The following is a 21,696-nucleotide window of genomic DNA, read 5'->3' on the forward strand; positions in this document are numbered from 1 at the left end:
GCACAGCCTATACCTTGGTTGTCTCTGGAAGAGAAGAATTAGGAACTTGAGTCCCCTGGGATAAGTCTAGCTTTCTTTCCCCCCTCTTGGGAAGACTAGCAGCTGTCTCACTCATTTCTGGCTATTTAGAAGGCTGTGTGCAGATCAAATTGGAAAATCAGAGAGGATCACTTTATGTTTACAGGGGGACAGCTACAGGCCTTTTAATCCTCATGACCACCCTGGAAGGAGGAGAGCCTTGTCTCACGAGTGGAAAACCAAGGCTTAGGGAGGTTAAGTGACTTGCTGAGTCACAGAGCTGTGAGTGGTGGAGTCATCTAGGCTTTCTCCCTCAGTCGAGCAGAACTGAAGGAGAAATGGAGACTCAACTCAGGCAGGCCAGCTGGCTTCAGGCAGCTGGAGAGGGGTGGGCATGCCCCATGTTAGGCAGTGCGGCCGGGTAAAATACAGGACTCCTAGTGAAATTTGAAACTCAGGAGACAAAAAATAGCTCTTTATAGTGTAAGTATGTCCCATGTAATATTTGGGACATACTTCTACTAAAACGTTCTTCACGGTAGTCCCCTCTTTGGTGGTTTCAGTTACCTGTGGTCAACCGTGGTCTAGAAGCAGATGATCCTCCTTCTGACAAATGGTCAGAAGGTTAGTAGTTGCCTAACACTGTGTCTCTGTGACTATGTCATTCCCCTCACTGTATCTCATCTCATAGGCAGCTTACCATCTCATATCATCACAGGGAGGGTAAGTACAGCACAGTAAGATCTTTTGAGAGGGAGAGGGTACATTCACGTAACTTTTGTTATGGCATATTGTTATAATTTTTCTCTTTTATTATTAGTTATCATTGTTAATCTCTTACTGTGCCTAATTTGTAAATTAAACTTTCTTGTAGGGATGTATGTATACCAAAAACCCCCAAAATATATAGGGTTCAGTACTCTCTGCAGTTTGGGGCATCCACTGGAGGTCTTAGAAAGTATCCCTGGTGGATTAGGGGACACTACTGTATTGTTTATCTGAAATTCAGTTACAACTGAGTGTCCTACATTTTTTTTTAATTTTTTAAAAATTTTTATTTATTTATGATAGTCAAAGAGAGAGAGAGGGAGAGGCAGAGACACAGGCAGAGGGAGAAGCAGGCTCCATGCACCGGGAGCCCGATGTGGGATTCGATCCCAGGTCTCCAGGATCATGCCCTGGGCCAAAGGCAGGCGCCAAACCACTGCGCCACCCAGGGATCCCATGTCCTACATTTTTATTTTATTTAATCTGGCAACCTTGTTTGAAGACCCCAGGAAACACACTGGGTCTGATGTGTGAGAAAGGCAGAGTTTGGCTCTCAAGCTGCCCAGTAAAGTAAGGTGGTAAGCTCCCCATTGCAGGATGTATTCAGGTATAGGCTGGATAATTACTTGGTGGAGGGAATTCAGGTTTCAGATGTCTGGTTCCATTGAGATTCTAGGAAGTAAATGTTGTTGAGACAAAGTGGAGATTACCTGGGTCCCCACTGAGCTCTGTCCCATCCAGTGTTCAGAAGCTGTCTGAAATCATAAGTCATCAGCACCTTGTTGAGAGGACCATTTCTCCCTGCTGCCCAGGAGTGATGGATGGCCTCAGTCAGCTAGTGGAAACCAACCCAGCCCAGCAGGGTCTCTTTAAGTGGTTTGGTTTGGCTTGAAGAAGCACTGTGTTAAAGGTGAAATGAAACACACTTTTTGTTTTCTCTCTCTTGCCAAGAATTGACTGTGACTTCCCCGCTTTTTATGTGTCCCTTGCAGCATGACCTGTTGAGGATTGACATGCCCTGTGTTACTCTCGGGCAGTGACAGCATGAAAAACACCCACCCCCAAGGTTCTGCACAGACTCTCACAGGCAAGTGAATGGAGACAGAAAAGCTCCAGTGTTCATTTTTACCATTTTAGAGATTCTGTAGGTGTGGCTACATCTATCTTGTCAGCATGTCAAGATTTTACCCAAGGCCTGCTTGTAATTGGCTCAGTATGGCTTCTGCCCTCCGCAAATTACCACAGCAAAGGTCTGACCCTTGGTAGACTTCCTTCTGCCCACCTGCTTCCAGATGCAGGCTATTGCTGGGTACCAGCAACTGGTTTTGATGTTAGGTTGGGCCAGAAGGGAGTTACAAAGCAAATCTGCAAAAGCCAAATCTTACCATGTATTCCAAAAACAAACAGAAATGGCTCCTTTCCTTTAGAGTGTTTTAAATTTGTTTGAATTATCAGATTGATAACTTCATATTATTAATAAAATTTAAATACTAAGTCAAAATTCTGTGTCAATAGAAAAATTTTTTCAAATATTTGCATTGATGCTGTTAACTAAAATCACCTGTTCTTTTTATTACCTTTTGTTTAATTGACTTATTTATGAGCATCAGGGGCATTTCACTTTTGTTTTCCAGGAAGAATTACTGAATGGCTGACATTTGACAACATGCACCACCAGTGGCTTCTGTTGGCCGCATGCTTTTGGGTGATTTTCATGTTCATGGTGGCTAGCAAATTTATCACATTGACCTTTAAAGACCCCGATGGTAGGTATGCTTCCTCATGGGATGGATTTCAGTTAATCCAGATAATGCTGTGGTATTGTTCCTGGGTACATACATAGATGACCTTTGTAACAGAATCAGAGGAACATTAATGCCAGAAGTGACCTTGGAGGTCATGGCGTCCAGTTCCTTCATGTTATAGAGGTGCACAAGAGGAGGTGGAAAGGGACAAAGGTGTCTTCTCTGAATCTCTCCTGGGGGCAAGTGGAGCACACTTTCTATGTGGGCTCCTTGGGTGGCCTCTTCCCAGCAATACCATTGCCAGGTTATCTCCTGGGCCCCAGGCTTGGTAGGTCTCCTACTCTGTGTCATCCAGAGATGCTGCCGTGATTGACCAGCATCCCTGTGTTCTAGCTGGCACTGTGTGCTGGTAGCCATGCGTTTGAAAGTCACCTTCAGTCACTGGAGGGGAGGTGATTTAAATACTCTGTCCAGTAGTCTTTGAGGACTTTTTAGCTCTTCTTGACTTGATGGAGGTGTTCAGATGAAGACATATAAAGAACACCAAACCCAGATTCAGAAGAACTTATTTTAAGTTATGCCCTTGACCTTTGCTTACTGAGGCATTAGTGGTTTTTTTCTACAAAATGGACATGTCTGACAGCTCCAAGATTGACTTGAGTACAGTAAAGCTCTCTGATCTGTGAGGATGCTGGGTACGTAAGGAGGTGCACTGATGGTCTGGAACCCCAAGGCGACTCCTTCCATGGCAAAGTGAGACAAGGCAAACAGGAGATATTGAAAAGGCTCATGAGCAGCTTCAGATTGGCCTATGTCTGCCTAATAAAGAGGGTGCTTGTGAACATGGGTGTGCACAGCATCTTCACTGTGTACAAGCCTTCACACATGCCCCGCAGGTCGGTGGCCCTTAGGAAGGGGGAGATCAGGAGAGTATCCATTCATTCCAGCAGTTTCCCCCACTTACTGCAGCTGCAGGAAATGTGCCTTCTAAGTGGCCAGCAGACTACCATCCCGCTCCAGCCCAGAGAGCCCCCTGCTGGGCTGAGGGCTGCTCAAGGGCAACCCTCCTGCTCCCACTCATCCTCTCTCTTCCCTCTCCCCTCCGTCTCTCAGCCTGTCTATAGAGGAACAGTGAGGCTGGAAGGCAGATGTGTAGACCAAAGAGGGAGTCCCTGAAATTAGCCCCAAGAGGTGATTCTCAGCTCCGTGCTTTCCACTCAGTAACTCAGCTAGCTCCTTTGTGCTCAGGCCTGATAGATTGTCATTTCAGGTACCACCCCCACCTTCCAGGAGCCCTTGTGAGAACCTGGGAGGTTTTCACAGCCTTGGGAAGGCTGTGTTAACTGCAGGTATATGGGGTGGCCAGGAGCATCACAGAGCACGATGGACAATCACAGATACTCAGGGCTCACACCATGGACCAGGGCCTCTGTCAGAACAGCAGGCATTGAAACTTTAGGGAGTCTTTGGAATCTGAGACAGTCATCTCAGCTTGACCATTTAGATGTTTCTCTAGCTGCTCCAGAACAGTTACACTTACCTGTGATGGAGATCCCTCATTAAGAGAGCACTGGGTCTCATCCCCATGGTACTTTAGAACTATCTGCAGGACTTTGTAAACCTTTCCCTGTTAGCCCAACCAGAGACCAAATGAGTTAGAATCTCTAGGAGTACAACTCTGGAGACCTGCAAATGTAGAAAGAGCTGCAGCTGCTGAGAATATGAATTTGTTGGTACAGCAAGTCCACACATTTTAATGGTTCCCTTAAATGTCACCTCCTGGTAAGGAAGGCACTTCAATGGCAAGTCATGAGGTTAAATTGTTTATTATTTATTTTGTTTCAAAAACTAGGAGTATAGGGAATATATTTTATGAGACTTCCACCAAAAATAATTAAGTGAGGTGTGTGCCTTTGAGTTATAATATTCTTTGGCAGAATAGCTTCTAAAGAACTTTTCATTCCTGAGTAGTATCTGATAAGCTAGGATGTGGTGAGTTTTTTCAGGAAAATGTAGAAGCTCTAGAGGGCTTTGTAAAGTGTGGAGCAAACAGTTAAAGGGATAGAAGGAGAAACCCGTAAGGAAGGATGAGAAGCTAAGGATTTTAAACCTGGAGGAAAGATCTATGGTAGCTTTAGGTGCTACTCACCAAATGTTTCTCACACTGGTGGATGTTCAGTGTGATTGCTGTGGTTAGTGAATGGGAGTGCAGTGGTGTGGACTACTTCTGGTTGGAACCTTAGATCCGGTGCACGCTTGGCCCCACTGCCCTTCTCCCACCTCTGGGAAGCAGGGTGGGTCACCGGTAAGTCCCACAGCATGCAGGTAACTTGGGGTGAGAACCCTTTGTTGTCAAGGCCAAAACACAACTTAGCCTTTTTGAGCACACAGAAACTTCTCTAATTGTCCCTAAGTACCTGGTTGGGATCACGAAGATGGGCTGAGTTCTAAAGGAAGGAAGTGAGCTCGCCTGCAGGGTGTCTTGCTAGCCTGGGTGATTGAGTAGGGATGGACACCCATGAGAAGGTAAACATGCAGCTTCTGAGGAGGCCATCAGAGAGGGTATCTCCTGCCCCCTTTACAGCTGTGGTTTGGTGGGCTTAGTCACTTAGCCTTAGGGGGCTCCCTTTGTCTAGGGGAGGCACTTAAGCCCCCCTGGTGAGTCTTAGCGCTCTGTACAGGGAACTGAAAGAGGTTTGTTAACATGTGACTGGAAGAGATTTTTCTCATGCTGGAGTTTGTTTCACTCATGTTCACAGTGTTTTGGTTTTAAACCAAAAGCCCAATGTGTAGTATCATCACAAAGAAATAATTGACAACACAGTGGTCTCCTATATGATGAGGTTCCACTTCCTGTAAAGCAGATGGGAGATCTGTGGTCTCATCATTCAAGGGGCCTGATGTAACTTCAATGTCTGTGTGGCTGCTCCTTCTGGCTGTGACCTCTGGGACACAGAGCTCTGTTCCAATCTGTCACTGGGCATGTGTGTTTTCTTCTCACCTACCTGTTTTTAATGATTTCCCTGCCACTTAAGCTGATAGGAAGAGCAGATTTACCTTGAAGTACTGTTTAAAAAGTTGTGTTATGGTCTGTCTTCAGCTCAGCAGTGAAGCCATAAAGATATTTGTAGCAATGATTCATCCTTAGTTAACAAACTTCAGTGTCTTATGGAACTAGGCTCAGATGTTATAAGTAGACTCTGTCACAGGGACATAAAGCCCATTCAGTGTTGGGAAATTTGATGGCATGGTATGGTGACACTTGAAATCAAAAACGACATCCTTGTGAATCTGGTGTGTATGTGTAGACACTGATTTTTCTTCTCAGTTCACTTTGACTTCCTCTTCCAATCTTTCACCTCTACTCAGCCTCTCAGCTTGGCTGTCAGCTGCTTAAGGATGGAGCCCATGCTTTGAGTATCTTTGCCTTTCTACTGCCTAGCATGTGATGGGGCAGGTGACAGACACTGAGGGGCTGGTGCACAGGATGATGAGGGAGATTCATGGATGTGATCACTTGTAGAAGAACAAGGTGGTACATTGCTTGGCAAATGTAGACATCTTATAAAGCATTGCAAATATAGTGATGCCTGTAACAAAAGTTATCTGATACACTGGGGGCACCTGGCCATACCTCGAGGCTCAAAATGCTTGATCCTGGATCTGGAAGCTTGCTCCTGAGGGTCAGGATGGGGAACGAGACCATCTGAGCCAAATATAATGACTGGCTGAGAGATGAGATATTCCATAGCTGCCAAAGCCTGTTCTCTCTGCTTCTGAGTATGGGAAACAGGTTGCTTCAGAAATTCATTGACAGGTCAGCTGTTTAGAATTCAGGATGCATTGTCCCATCTAAAATGTTATTAAGGAAACTTAGGATTCTGCAAAACCCACTCAACCTGTGACAGAGCTAAGCATTGCAACGCTAGTCTTTGAAGATGCCATCAGAACACAAAGTGACCAGACAGGCATCGAGTGTGAATTGTCTTGTTAGCATGAGTGCTCAATGATGACAAGGTTGCAGCAGAGGAGGATGAATAGAGGGTGGTCTTTTGGGGTCCTCAGAGTGCATTCAGGAACTCTGGGGGCTATTGGCGCTGATACTCTGTCCATTTCATACCATAGAAAGAGCTCTTGACCTTTTTTTCTTAAAGATTTTATTTTATTCATTCATGAGAGACACAGAGAGAGGCAGAGACACAGGCAGAGGGAGAAACAGGCTCCATGCAGGGAGCCCGATGTGGGACTCGATCCTGGGTCTCCAGGATCATGCCCTGGGCCGAAGGCAGGCGCCAAACCACCGAGCTACCCAGGGATGCCCGGGCTCTTTGACCTTGTTGCAAGTACAGAAGAGCTTCTGTGTACAGCTTTGGTTAGGATGGCATTTTAAATCCCACGTAGGCTAGGAAAAAGACTTTAGTGGCATTCCTAAAGGTGTGTGACAAATAGGTTTATTTTGGAGGCGGAGAACTCAAAGATGTGTAACAGATGGGGAGATGGGATTATTATTATTGTCAGGTACCTGTAAGATGTTTTACCCTCCCTGAGTAGGGTGGATAGCAGGCCATGGTGCATACTAACAGCAGGGCTGGCTAGGGCCTGGGGGGAGGTGTAACAGCCAGCCTTGGGGCAGGTAGGGGGCTCCAGTCCGGTGTGTGTGGTGTGGCTATTAATGACCCAAGATGAGGTTTTGATTGTTTTTTAAATGAAAAAAATGTGCCTTTGTTTATGCTTTGTTACGCTGATTTTATGCTTTTTTTGTTACCTTTTTTCTAATTATGTTTTTAGGCTTTGGAGAATTTTGAAAGTAAATGTTTCTTTGATTGTAGCAATTTGAAAATTATCTTCAAATTCTACCCAAAGGATTTTCCCAAAGCAGTTTTTTTTTTTTTTTTTTTTTTTTTGGAAATTATTACTCTGGTCTAGCATTTTGTAAGATTTGTCTCATCTCATCTCACTATCCATGAATTTTTAAACTAATGTATAAATACTAACTTGACTGCTAACTTGGATTTTTGTTTTTTAGATTTTATTATTTCAGAGAAAGAGTGGGGGAGGAGCAGGAGAGGAGACTCTCAAGCAGACTCCACGCTGAGTGCAGAGCCTGATATGGCTCTGAGATCTCACGAGTCTGAGATCATAACCTGAGCTGAAACCAAGAGTCAGGCGCTTAACTGACTAAGCCACCCAGGCACCCTAACTTGGGTTTTTTTTAATTACACCATTAATTTTGAGATCGCTGTAGAGTCATATGTAGTAATAAGAATGCAGAGTTCTATGTACCATTTACTCAGTGTACCCCAATAGTAACATGTTCTAGAACTACAGTGGAGAGTTGCAATCACAATATTGACATTGATAGTCAAGATGCAGAACATCTCCATCACCACAGGGAACCCTGGATTGCCCTTTTATAGCCATACCTAACTGCCTCTCCCTATCTCCCTCCCCTGGCCTCTACCCCCTCCTTGGAAACCACTAATCTATTTCTCTCTCCGTAATTTTTTTTAAAAAATGTTATAGACAGTGTATGACCTTTTGGCCTTGGCTTTGTTTATTCAACATAATTTCCTGGATGGTCATCCAACTATTATTTTGTGTATCAATACTTTGTTCCTTTTTATTGCTGGGTAGTATTCCATAGTATGGATGTATCACTGTTGTTTATCCATTCACTTGTTGAAGGACATCTAGGTTTTCTTCCAGTTTGGGGCTACTACAATATAGCAATGAAGTTGCTATAAACATTTGTGTTTAGGTTTTTGTATGGATATAAATTTTCATTTCTCTGGGATAAATTCTCAGGAATGCAATTAATAGGTCATATGGTAGTTAAATGCCTAGTTTTTAAAGAAACTTCCAAGCTGTTTTTCATTCCCACAGCCGTGTAGGTTCTTCAGTTTTTCTGCACCCTCATTAGCATTTGGGAGTTTTCACCTTACTTCCTTTTAGCCATTTTGATAGATGTGTAGTGGTATCTCATTGTGGTTTTCATTTGTATTTGCTTGATTGCTAATGATGTTGAGTATCTTTTCTTGTGTTTATTTGCCATCTGTAGATCCTCTTTGGTAAAATGTCAGTTTGTGTCTTACCCGCTTTCTAATTGGATTGATTTTTTCTTTTCTGTAGAGTTTTGAAATTTCTTTACATATTCTAGATATGTATTCTTTGCCAGATATTGATTTGCAGATAATTTCCCCCAGCAAGTGGCTCGTCTTTCCATCCTCTTTATAGGGACTTTTGCAGAGTAAAAGCTTTAAATTTTGATGAGAGTCAGCTTATCAATTTTTCCAAAGATTTTCTCCAATGTTTTTTAAAAGTTTTTTTTTTTAAGATTTTATTTACTTATTCATGAGACACACACACACACACACACACACACACACACACAGAAGCAGAGACATAGGCAGAGGGAGAAGCAGGCTCCCTGCAAGGAGCCCTATGTGGGACTCAATCCCAGGACCCCAGGATCATGCCCTGAGCGAAAGGCAGATGCTCAACCGCTGAGCCACCCAGTGGTGGCTCAGTTTTATTACATTTAAGTGCTGATCCATTTTGAGTTTGTTCTTGAATAAAGTATGAGATTCAGGTAAAGATTCTCTTTCTTTCTTTCTTTTTTCCTTTTTTTTTTTTTTTTTTTTTGGTCTGTAGAGGTCTAGTTGTCAGACCACCATTTTTGAAAGGACTTCCACTGAACTGATTTTGCACCTTTATCAAATGTCAGTTGGGCATATTTTTGTGGGCCTATTTCTGGGGCCTCTGTTCTGTCCTGCTGATCTGTGTATCTGTTCTGTTCTTCCATAAGAAGACACCTTAACCTCTTTGTCTCCTAGCATATGGCGCCAAACAGGAGTTCCTGTTGCTGACAGCCGTGCCAGATGCAGGGAAGCCGCCTGGAGAGAAACACTTTCCTGAGGAACTGAAGGTAAGCACAGCAAGGTGGAGGGTACTCTCTCCTCTGAGGCCGTCAGTGGAGGGGCAGGGCTGCCTCCTCCTCATTTAGCTGTGGTGTCTTGTTCTCACCCTCTCTGGCCTCCGTGGGGATCCCCATCACATGGGACTAGCCTCCCCTCTATCTGTACTTACATCAGCTGGCTTCCTCTCACTGTCTCATCACATTCTGCTCTAGAGTTGTGGCTTTTGTTACTTCTGCACATTTCCACTCATCTTTTAGTTTCTCTTTGGAGGTGGCACAGTCACATCTGTTTTTAGGTTCTTCACATTGCTTTGTACATCATGGATCCTCTGTAAATGTTGATTGTATTGTGTTCCTGACCAGCTTAGAAGGAGCCTTGCCAGGGGAATGGAGGATGTTGAGCTAGATCAGGAGAAAACCAAGGGAGTGGGGGAAGTCTCTGACCTAGAATCATGGAATTTTTAAGTTTAGAAGGGTTCTTGGATAGAAGAGCAGCTAATCTCACCTTTGAATGGTATGGATGAGAGAACAATTTAGAGAAAAGGCTAATCATCCCAAATCATATGGGAGTTGGTGGCACAGCCCAAGGCTGCTGACTTACCTGGTGCTCACCTTCCTGCATATTCTGACTCCAAGTGTTTCTCCTCAGGCTCCTTTTATACAAAAATTCCTAATTAATCCCCAGCCAAGATGAGGAGGGGGCACACTCTTGAGATTCCCCTCTCACTGGCTAACCTCTATTCTGGGTCTGGAAAGTTTGGGTTGCAGGTATGTCTAAAGGAATGAAATTGGTAGACCAAACTCTAAGACATTTATCAGCCCAGCATTAAGCTGCAGAGAAGGAGACATTCTTGTCCTTGATTTGCACTGCACAAATTAGAGCGCAACAAAGTCTAGAAAGTGTGCACCTGGTCAGAGGGAAGTGCTGTTGGATCAAGTTTAGAAGATGCAGAACACTGATTGGTGAAGTCTGCAGAACTCCCCGAAGCATGCCTGGAATGTTGCTTTTGGGTCGAGGCATTCCAGGACAAGGGAAGAGAGTGGATGGACCACAGAGCCAGGAAACCAGAAAAATCTGTAGGAAATAGGAGAGTGGGAAGAGGAAGGGAAATAAACGTTTAGGTGTTGAGATCAGTAATGACACAGAGTTGGGGTAAGAGTTTCACAAGAGGAACACTGCTCTGAGACAAGGGTGCAGCTACAACGCAGTAGCTCGTGAAGAACAAAAGTGACCATCCCAGGAGGTGCTCTTGAGGGAAGGAGGAGCACCCTTCCCACAGACTGTAGGCCCTGTGGGGGAGTAATCGTGGTTGGAAATACAGCAGCAGAACATGCCTTGTAGTCCACAGAAGACTTACTGGGTTTTAGTCTTACAAAAACAGCCCTCTGAGCTCTAAGTATTTTTATTCTCATTTTGCATTTGGAAAGTGTGAGGCTTCAGTAACGGAGCCTGTGTGTCAGAGGCAGCAAGTAGTGGGCTGGGACTTCCAACTACATGTCCTGTTTCCCCTTCTTGCTACCCTGTCCCCTTGACGCTCATGAAACTCAAATGCAAGGTAAAGGGAGTGGGAATCAGCTGGTCAGACACGATTCTCTGAGACCCAGAGTCATTAGATGTTAAACTCAGCGTCTGTCCTCCCAAAAGAAAGGTGATTTATAAAAGTGATCAGGTTGTGTAGCTTATCTTTAAAAGTTGATCTTGTGTAGCTGTTGAATCAATATGTCATACACCTGAAACTAATATAATGTATTTCATTTACACTTCAATTTTTAAAAACTGCAAAAGAAAGTTTATTTTGTACATAATATAGCTGAATATTTGAATGGAAAACAATGTTAATCATTGAAATTGGTTTATTATATTTGCAAAGGAAGAAAACAGAAAACCATGCCAGTCCATAAGCACAATTGAATGGGAAATTGTTTTTCTTTACATATAATGCTTAAGCTTGAGGAAAAGCAAATTTAAAAATGAAGGAGATTTTTCTGCAGTTTCTCAAGAAAACTTGTTTGGGGGTCGGTTCTGCCCTGTGATGCACTGCTCTGGAGTGTCATCCGTGATCCAGGTTGGAATAGAGTGAGAGAAAAGAGAGAAAGACCATATCAATAAGTGAGCAAGAGTTGGGGTGAGTGAGGGAATGAGATTAAATTAGACTCCATTTATGGAAGCAAGAAGGCAAGAGCCAGAGTGGCAGACTCATGCTTGTCCTTTCTGGGGAGGAAGGGATATCTCTGCAAAGGATCAGACCTGGGTAAGGCTGCAAGTGCCCACTCTCATTTCCAGAATGTCTTGACCTGAGAAAGTAGCTGTTAGGAATTCCCAAGACACTTCCCTTCACCAGGGAAACCCAGGAAATTCAGTCAAACACTTGAGAAGGTATGTCAGGGAGTTTGGTTATGGCAGATTCATGAGGTAAGAGCAGGGAGCTGGAGTGGTGGGGTGGAAACGTTTATCATCCCAATATTTCCAGTGTCCTTGTTCTCTTGTGTTCTGGAAGGCTATGTCCTTCTCCCCCATTTTGTAACTGATACAGTCCCTAGGGGAGGACTGGTTTTACAACTGCCCATTAAATGTATTGCCTGAAAATCTTGGTGCATTTTAACAGATAAAAGGGCATTTTGGTCCATTCAGTAAAGTTAATTTAGGGGACCATCTGGTTTGAACTTTTGGGAAGAAGTTCTGGGTAACTTAAAGGGAATGAATAGACAATAAACAGCAACAGAAACATTTCAAAATGCTGAGGGAAAGGGCCACAAGTAGGGGTAGCCAAAGGAGTGGGGTTAGAGGAACAGACTCTTGATTCAGACCTGCCTTATGGGATGCTTCTTGGAAAGCCAGGAGGTCTCTGTGGGCAGACATTCCACCATGATGTGAACAGGGAGGGATTAATAAGTCACTGAGGACAGAGTGTCGCTGAACTGCCACACACGTTGTTACTCAGCTGAGGTTTTCCCAGTGTCTCCACAGAACACCTGTAACCGCATCCAAGCACAGAGTAAAGACTTGATAAATATTTGTCAAATGTTTCACTCTGCCGAGTAACAGAGCAGTAGATTTTGAATCAAGTGTTAACAAAAGCCCTTTTCTGTTATAGATATTCTGTTAGGTTCTAAAGCTGTCCCAAAGAGTATGTGTCATAATTTGGAATTTGAGCTTTTTCATCTCTTTGTTTTTTAAGTCAACTTTCTCTTGAGAGGAAAAGCCAAATGAACCCATTTTGTGTCCACTTTCCTTGCCAACCATACTGACTCATCTCTGATTTATTGGGCAGTGGAAGGGCCCTGAGGCCACTTGAGGAAGTGGCTGGAAATATTGGCTGTTGCTGTAGAAAAAGGGAGGAAGGAAAGATGAGAAGGGGCCCATGGCTGGTAAGAAAGGGACAGGTGAGCCCTGGAAGGAAATTCAGAGGGGGCTCTGCAGAGTTGTGGCTTTTAGTTAGTGATGATTGTGCTGAAGGAAGAGAGACAAAAATGTGCTGTTTTTACAGAGCCACCTTTTAATATAGAAAGTACCCAGATGCCATTCACAGATAACTTGGAACAGTTTTCTAGAACTTTCTAGAAGTGTTTATAGGTGCTCTCCCCCACCAGCCAATATTTCTAAATCAAGTTTTTTATGAAGGAGATAAACTCTTTGTATATTTTTTAAAAATATCCAGCCTTAGAAGGAAAAAGACCTCAGCTATAGCCATCACAATCCATAATTTTCTTTAACCACTGTCAACACTTTTGTATGTTTCTTTTTTAAAAGACATTCATTGAGATGTAACAAATATATGGTATAAGACTCCATCCCTTGAGTGATAAGCACAGAGTTATGCCTCTTAAACTACCTGTAAGCAGAGGGGATAGGTTCTGTTTGGTAGGGGTGTCAGTCTTACGGCAGTGGTAGCCATTGTGAAGAAATGCTGGAGCACAGTGGCACTGGTTTCTGTTCTAAGGAGTCCCTCCCACCTGGTGGGAAAATCCATGTGAGCTGTGGGGCAAAGACTCTGATCCAGAAACCCTGCCCACCTCCTCACATAGGCCTCCTAACCTAAGATAACTTTCACCCACTGTCGCACATGAGCTCCACCCCTGCCTAAGTGTCCTGAGGAAAAAAGACATTTTCTGAACCGAGAATGCAGGTAGAAAGGGCTCCCTGCCTTTGAGGCAAATCAGAGGAGAAACCCACACTGATCTATCCTGATGAATTTTTTTCATGTGGTGGAACATTACAGAAAAAAATCCTACAAGCACCTGGGTATTAAAAATGGGTTGCTTACAAAGAGTGGCAGTTGAGGCAGGGGTGGGAAGGGTGGGCCACAGACTTCTCTCCGGTGTTCAGTGCCAGCTTGAGACTTTGTAGGGAGAATGATGACTCAGTATTCACACTCAAGTAGTATTCCATATGTGAAGTCTACAGAGGAACTGTCCTGTGTCCTAGATACACACAGACTGGAAATTGTACTGCTTTTGAGAGGAAAAACTATTGAGATCTATTCCAGATAACTCAGAGGTGATCAAAAACTCTTGAGACATTACAGAATAAAAGCAGCAACAATGCCCTTGTGCAGCTTGCACCCCAACCTCAGAAACCCAGCCGGAGGCCATGCCGGTGGTTCCCGTGATCCTGGGTCATCCAGGGCAGCCCACATGCCCACTTCTGCTTGCTTCCAGACCCACTTTCCTGGCAGGTGGGGGTTTCTGGATCAGAGCCTTTGCCCCACATTCACATGTTTTCTCACTTGTTGGGAGGACTCAGCAGAAACCAGTGCCCCCAGCACTTGCCCACAGTGGCCACGCTTCCAGAAAGACTGACACCACTGCTATACAGACCCCATTCCCCTCTCCTTAAACTGCCTTACAGAGAAGCTTGGCCCCATGCTTGTCATGGAGGAGATGGAGTAATGGCTCTTGCATTTTTAAAACCCCTACTGAATGACCTAAAGTAGGTTTTTTTTAATTAGTAAAGCATTACACCAATAATACCAGTAATACCAGAGCATCTGTGAAACAATCCGCACGTGTGTAGATGACTGGCCCTTCTCTACCATATCCATCTACGTACACAGAATTAGGTGGAGGGAAATGCTAGGGAGAAGGAAGGAGGCACTAAAATGCTCAAATGCAGAGTATCCTGCTATGTCCGAGATGTTGTGGGCCATAGTGCCCACCATCAGCAGAGTGACAGGCAGACAGCCCACTCGCCACCTCCTCCCAGGTCTGTTCAAGCTGAGGGTGAAGAAACACCCTCAGGTCTCTGACCGAGCTTTGGTCCAGCACATCCATGCAGCGTGAATTCCAGGCCTCTGGAGGTGAATCATGCCTGCAGAGTCCTGCTCTTGCTAAGGTGGCTCTGGTTGTTGCCCTCTACCTGCTAATGTGCTGCATGAGGTCAGGGGTTAGGGCACCTTGGGTGGGCCCCGTGGTGGGGGTGTGCTCCCCTGTTTCCTGTTCAAGAAGCTCTTATGCCCCTTTTGCCTCCTTGTGACTTGCAGCCGACTGGGAAAGGGCTGGTTCAGCCTCTGGTCTATATGGAACGCCTGGAACTCATCAGAAACGTCTGCAGGGATGAAGCCCTGAAGAACCTCTCGCACACCGCCATCTCCAAGTTTGTCCTGGACCGGATATTTGTGTGTGACAAGCACAGGATTCTTTTCTGCCAGACTCCTAAAGTGGGCAACACCCAGTGGAAGAAAGTGTTGATCGTGTTAAATGGTGCGTGCAGTGCCTGGTGGCCACCTGCGGTCTATGGTCGGGTGCAGGGTTAGCCTGGGGGGGCCCTGTGGCCTGAGCAGGGGAAGCTGAGGGGGACAGCACAAAGGAGCCACAGGCAGGGACTGTCGACTCGGAAGGGCTGGTAACCTTATAGACGGTTCTCCGTTGTGTTTCCCCTGTGGGTATTATACTTTATTATTATTATTATTATTATTTAATATTTTATTTAAATTCAGTTAGTCAACATACAGTATAACACCCAGTGCTCATCCCATCAAGTGCCCTCCTTAGTGCCTGTCATCCAGTCACCCTGGGTGTTGCACTTTAAAAGCTGGTGGTTTAAAGTTTTAAATATTGAGGTTTTCAAGCCACCGCCCCCAGTGGTCAGGATTTCTCCTCACTTTCCAGAGCGGAATCCCTGTCTCAGACAGCCTATCCCCCACCACCCTGGGATGATCTCTTTTCTTCTTTTCAGAGGCATTGCTTTGCCTCTTAGCAGTTGCTAGCTCTATGGTGATAAGTCAAGGCTCACACTCAGTGCCCTCCCAGCTGCTCCTCTGCAGTAGAAGGGCCTGTACCCAGGCCTGGGAGGGGAGCCCTGTCAGGTGGGTGGGTGTGGGGGCCCTTTCACCCACAGATGAAGTATTTTGTGCCACTTGGCTAAGAAAGAAAGTGTCCCATTTTGTACAGAGCCTCCATGTTCAGAGAATTGAATCCACTTGCTTCAGGAAATCATGTTTATTTAGGAACAAATTAGGTCATTGGAAAGTGACCTCATACACTACAGGTTTTGATTACTCACTGCTCTTTTCAGATACCATGTTTGTTTGTTTAAACTCCAATTACCCTGAATTGGTCCAAGATAATTATGGGCTCTGTCTGTTAAATCCAGCTTCAAAAGGAGCGTAATTCCAGTTGACAGCACTGTGACTCCAGGACCAGGAATCAGCCCTTAGAGCACTGTGAGAGGTGGCCCTGTGGCCTCTCCTCCAGCCTACCACTCTTGCTGCTGTTCTTAGAGTTGGTGGTCAATCGGCCTTCTCGTGGTTGCTTCATTTGACCTTTTTGTGGTTGTTTGGGGGAGAAAAGTGAGACACTTGCCTCATATAATTTATGTGTTTCTTGAGAACTCTGACAGTATGTTGGATTTTTGACATCAAAGAATGAGGTTACAAATCAAATTTAAAACAATAAATACACAAAAGTTTTATAAGTCTGCCGCCACAATATAAAGCATCACACTTTAAATAAGTAAACACCGATTTGCAAGCACAGAATAAAAATGGGGGCAGGTTTGCCAGGCCATAAATAGAGGATGGTCCTTGTGGCTGTCTACAGTTGTCCCTAGAGACACCTGCACCAGGACAGGTACTTGACCAGGTCCAGGTATAAATCTTCAGAGCTGGTTCTTTCATTATCCTCTTCAGAGCAGTTGCTCATCTTGCTCATTTCATGGCCATCCATAGCACTTAGCGCAGAGTTCTGGACTGGTGCTTACATACTTGGGAAAGGGATAAATCAAACAAGGCAAAAAAAAAAAAAAAAGACAAAAAACAAGGCAGTGGCCCTTGTATAAGGTGGCCCAACAGAGATCCTCCTTTGCCAGACTCCAACAAGACAGGATTAATATAACGGATGGATGGGAAGGTTTGCAGAGGCCTGGTTAGAACCTTTGTGGGTAATGATGCTTTGTTTCTATTTGTCTTAAGTTGAGAAGAGAAAGAAAAACCTGCCCAGTCCACCAACCTGAGGGTGGGGTGTACTCAAGGCTCCATTCAGCAACCCCAACCTGGGCACTGTGGCTTTGCTCCTGCCCTGCCTTCTTAGACACATTTTGTCCTCCTTGTCCCCTGCTTCAGATATATCAGCCTGCTCCCACAGCATTGGCCAGGTTTTCCCAGCACCAATCAGCTTTGCCACTCGCCAGTCTGGGATGTGGTGAGGTTACCTAGGAACCACCGCAGGCTTAGGGATGTGGAGCTGGGAGGGACAAGCCTGTTGGGAGTGATGGGCCCCTGATGGGGCATCAGCCAGCAGTATGTTTCATAGTCCTGCTCCCCTGGCATTTCCTCCCAATTTCAGAGTAGAAGGAGCATGGCTCGTTTTAGGAATTCTTTCTGCATGCAGGGAGCTTTTTTAAATGTCAGATTTCACCTAATTTAGGTGCATTGCCAGGGGTAGGGATTGGCAGTGTTTCTTCCCCTGTTCCCCCACCCACCCTGACTTGTCTGTTTCCTCTAGTTGGCTTATGGATTACCAGAAGCTTTTCTTCATTCTCTCATCCTGCTGGCAGAAGCAGCTGGAATTCAAATACCTAAACTGGGATTTCGGTGGATGGGCTTGTGGGGAACTTGGGGCCCAGGTTAAGAGACCAGGCATCTTCCTTGAAGGGTAGCACTGAGGCAGCCAACCTGCCCTTCCTTGTTTCCTCCGCAGGGGCTTTTCCTTCCATTGAAGAGATCCCCGAAAATGTGGTTCATGACCATGAGAAGAATGGCCTCCCTCGTCTCTCTTCCTTCAGCGATGCGGAAATTCAGAAGCGGTAGGAGTAGGTTCCTAAGGGGAGGGGCATTTTGGTAAAACCCGAGGCTTAGTTCTGCCCTTGCCATGCACTTCAGATTGTTCCAAGGACTACTGGGGGCTTTTGGTTTACATCGGTGAGAGGCAGCCAAGCATACACCCAGGGTTCAGTGCATTTAAATTCCTTCATGAAAAAAAAAATTCCTTCATGAGAATTCCAAAACATCTCCTCCACCCTTACCTTTATGCAGTCCATTAAAACAAAGGTTACACAATTTTCTTAATAGAAACGAGTAATTTTTTTTTTGTTCTCCTTTAGTTCTGCTAAGCTTTATGGACTCCTTACTGAATATGACCTTTAGATCACAGGAAAGGGATTTGGATTACAGAGGAACCCCACCTAGTTTTTTACCTTCTTCCAGAGGCCTTACCCCAACTTTCATGGTAGCTGCCCAGAGGACTGAACCTAACACAGGCCAAGAGAATCAGACCTCACTGATCACAGCAAGGGCAGAGACTCGGCATTTAAAAAATTACTTAGCTAGTAAATTGAAAACTTCTTTTTAGTAACTATGAAATGACCCTGCAGAACAAGGCTTAAAAGAAATCAGAATGTTGTTAAGGGCACCAAATGAACTTTGACTCCCTTGCTTTTTAGCCATTTGATTCTAATTTTTTCTGGTGCTGGTTATTTAGTCTTCCCGGTTTGTGCAAAACCTGTAGAACGCAGGTGTTAGATGCAGGATCAGAGAGCCTCCTGGGTCAGGGCCGTCCTGCTGCCCGCTTGAGCACTGACCTCATAGGGGCTTCTGTGATAGAAGAGAAATCCAGGTGCGCAGGGCCCTGATCTGGTCTCTGGCGGGGAGTGGGCACCGTGATGACGGCAGTGGTGATGTCACTGTTCTGTCAGCACCATCCCAGGCCATCACGCTGCTGCCACTGCACCAGCCCTGCCACTACTGGCAGCTACCCCCGGCCACCTTCCTGCCACCTGGAGCTAGCAGCCTCGCTCCCCACTTTCTCTTACCTACTCCGTGCTCTAGGTGGCCTTCCCCTGGCAATTGTAAATTGAACTTATATAGAGGTTTCCTAAAGTAACTCCTCTGGCCTCCACTGTTCTGCCTCACTCCTGCCCTTAAATCAGTTCTCTGCCCAAGAACAAGACTTTTAAACCCCTTTGAAGTTTGGAAATACTTGAGTATCTGTTGAGATAAGTAGATGTCTTCACAGTGGCCCTCTGGATGAAGAGTCCCGTGGCCTGGGACAGTTACGGTTCTGAGTCTTTATTTCCTCACTGTAAAATGGGTCAGTAACAGTCTGCTTCCGAAGGTGGGGGGTGGACTCAGAAATGTGCGAAGCTCGCTCCTCATGGGAGGGCAAGTTCTAGCCACAGTGGCCCAGCTGCTCTAGCAGACGCTCTTCCGTCGTCCCACCTCTCCCTGGTTATCACCAATGAGCATCAGCCTGACTGCTTGTTTATCTTCATTTTTTTTCCTTAGCTTGAAAACATACTTCAAGTTTTTTATTGTAAGAGATCCCTTCGAAAGACTGATTTCTGCTTTTAAGGATAAGTTTGTTCACAATCCCCGCTTTGAGCCTTGGTACAGGCACGAGATTGCCCCTGGCATCATTAGGAAATACAGGAGGAACCGTACAGAGACCAGGGGCATCCAATTTGAAGATTTTGTACGGTACCTGGGTGATCCAAACCACAGGTGGCTGGACCTTCAGTTTGGGGACCACATCATTCACTGGGTGACGTATGTTGAACTGTGCGCACCCTGCGAAATAAAGTACAGTGTAATTGGTCACCATGAGACCCTGGAGGACGATGCCCCATATATCTTAAAAGAAGCCGGCATAGACCACCTGGTGTCTTACCCCACCATCCCTCCGGGCATTACCGTCTATAATAAAACCAAGGTGGAGCGCTACTTTCTGGGAATCAGCAAACGAGACATCCGGCGCCTGTATGCACGTTTTGAAGGGGACTTTAAGCTCTTTGGGTATCAGAAGCCAGATTTTTTGCTAAACTAATGTGTAGAACTAATGTGAATTCAAATACCTTTTAGACCAGAGGCTAACCAGATGGGAGACGTGAGCACAGAAATGACATGTCCTTCATTCCACTCCTTCTGGAGACTCCGCAGCCTCCCATGGACCTGTGCATGCCTCGGCCAATGAAGCTGGACCCTGACCGTTACAACTTAGTTTGGACATCAGGTGCACTGAGGGCCCTGGCAGGTCCCCCCTCGGTCTCCTCCCAAGTTGATGCTATTAGAATTCTACTCTCTTCAGAACGTGAAAGGGACTGGACATCTGCAGTCTGACAGGCTGGGAGGAGAAATTATATGGTGTAGGAGTCATTTCCCTCGGTTGTCAAAGAGGCAGACACACTGGCAGCTCCCCTAGAGGGTGGGTGGTCCTGCCCGTCACTAACGGATTGCAAGAATGGCACCTGGCACTTTGAGGAGAGATAGAGAAGCTAATGGTCTGCAAAAATCGCATGGGGCTAATACAGGATCAAATCTGGCTTTCATCTTAGCGCTGCTATCATCACAGAGGCAAACCATTCTTTCTTTCTAAGACTCTTTTGTTCCTGTGAAACTCAGAGGTGACCTGAGGGTACTTTTTGGCAGTCCATCTTTCCAGGATACATGCCTTGGTACTTCTAGTCTGTATTTCTGAACTGCGTGCTGAACAGTTGTCTCACTCAGCCCAAGAGATGCAACTTAGGAAAGAGGGGAGTGTACATTCTTTCCACCTGAGGAAATGAACATCGTGGGGGACCTTACAGGATACGTAGCATGGGGGAAGGGAGAGCTGGTTGGGTTCTGGCACTCCCACTGCGGTGGGTTTGAGCATGTCCATGCTGATTATTGTTCACCTCTTTGTCCTATCTGGAGGGACAACACCCATCTCTGGGACCGTCCCCTGCGGCAGAGGCAACCATGGGCCACATGCCGGCACTGCAGAATCAATGCAGTGTTCACATGGCAGTTTCCATTCATCTCTGCCACATGCTCGCCACTGGACCCGATTCTGAGAACACCATCATCCTGGACTATATGTTGGATAATCAAGTTCACCAGCAATAAAATCCTGGGCCGAGGCATCTTCCAGGCACGAAGGAGCAGGCCACAGCTGCTCTTTCAGATGGCGCCTGACAGCGAGGGCTCTTGAGATATAGGCCAGGTGTCCCTGTGAGAAGTCCTAAGTGCCCGACTCTGCGCAGTACCCACGAGCCCAGCTTTTCTTCCAGGCAGCCTCAACCTCCCCTTTCTCCAAATGGCTTCCTGAATTTGTAAATGTGAAAGTAAAAGAAAATAAAAAATATGTGCCAAACCTGACATGTGCTGCATGCAGTTCTAGGGAAGGTGCTCTGTGGCCACACCTGGTCCTTAAGGCCTGGCAACAGTGATGGGTGGCTCGGGCCTGCTTAGATGGCTGCTGGTGACAGGACTGTGGAGGAGAAGCAAGACTCAAGTATGACTGTTGGCATTGAGGAAGGGCAGTCGATGTCACCTTTCATCCTCAGGTGACACACAGAAGATGTGATATGAGTTATTTTTCTGTGAAGTTTTAGCAAAGTCTTGTCAAAATCATTACATACCTAATGAGCTGATTACCTCCTTTCTATTTGAAACATAATAGCGTGAATAACATGTGAATTTAAGGCCCTAGAGTTAGTCCTAATTTATTTTTTTTAAGATTTTATTTATTCATGAGAAACACAGAGAGGGGAGAGAGAGAGGCAGAGACACAGGCAGAGGGAGAAGAAGGCTCCATGCAGGGAGCCCTACGTGGGACTTGATCCCCGATCTCCAGGATCACGCCCTGGGCTGAAGGTGGCGCTAAACCGCTGAGCCACCTGGGCTGCCCAATTTAGTCCTAATTTAAAAAGGTATTTTCTTTTGGAAACAAAACACTGGGCCCTGGGGTGCCAGCCCCTACCCTCCTTACACACCACCGCCCCCCCCACCACACTTCTGGCATTTAGATTTAGGTCATTTTTGTCTAGCATTTGGT

The 21,696-nt window shown here is 45.6% G+C and overlaps 1 protein-coding gene across 6 annotated transcripts in view; it reads left to right on the forward strand.

Annotated features, from left to right (window-relative positions):
- The window catches only part of CHST10 (carbohydrate sulfotransferase 10), a 30,086-nt gene extending 9,069 nt beyond the window's left edge, over positions 1-21,017 (forward strand). For 5 of the 6 annotated variants that reach the window (XM_041756730.1, XM_041756731.1, XM_041756727.1 and 2 more), the window contains 6 exons: positions 1,779-1,873; positions 2,421-2,552; positions 9,365-9,456; positions 14,928-15,147; positions 17,584-17,689; positions 19,167-21,017. In XM_041756730.1, coding sequence (XP_041612664.1) covers positions 1,831-1,873; positions 2,421-2,552; positions 9,365-9,456; positions 14,928-15,147; positions 17,584-17,689; positions 19,167-19,704 — 1,131 coding nt within the window. In that variant the 5' untranslated portion in view covers positions 1,779-1,830 and the 3' untranslated portion in view covers positions 19,705-21,017. Of the gene's footprint in view, positions 1-1,778; positions 1,874-2,419; positions 2,557-9,364; positions 9,457-14,927; positions 15,148-17,583; positions 17,690-19,166 lie in introns of those variants that run through there. The other variant, XM_041756733.1, reaches the window with a different exon arrangement.
- Positions 21,018-21,696: the final 679 nt, after the last annotated feature.

This window comes from Vulpes lagopus, chromosome 5, assembly GCF_018345385.1.
Source record: "Vulpes lagopus strain Blue_001 chromosome 5, ASM1834538v1, whole genome shotgun sequence".
Lineage (NCBI taxonomy): Eukaryota > Metazoa > Chordata > Mammalia > Carnivora > Canidae > Vulpes > Vulpes lagopus.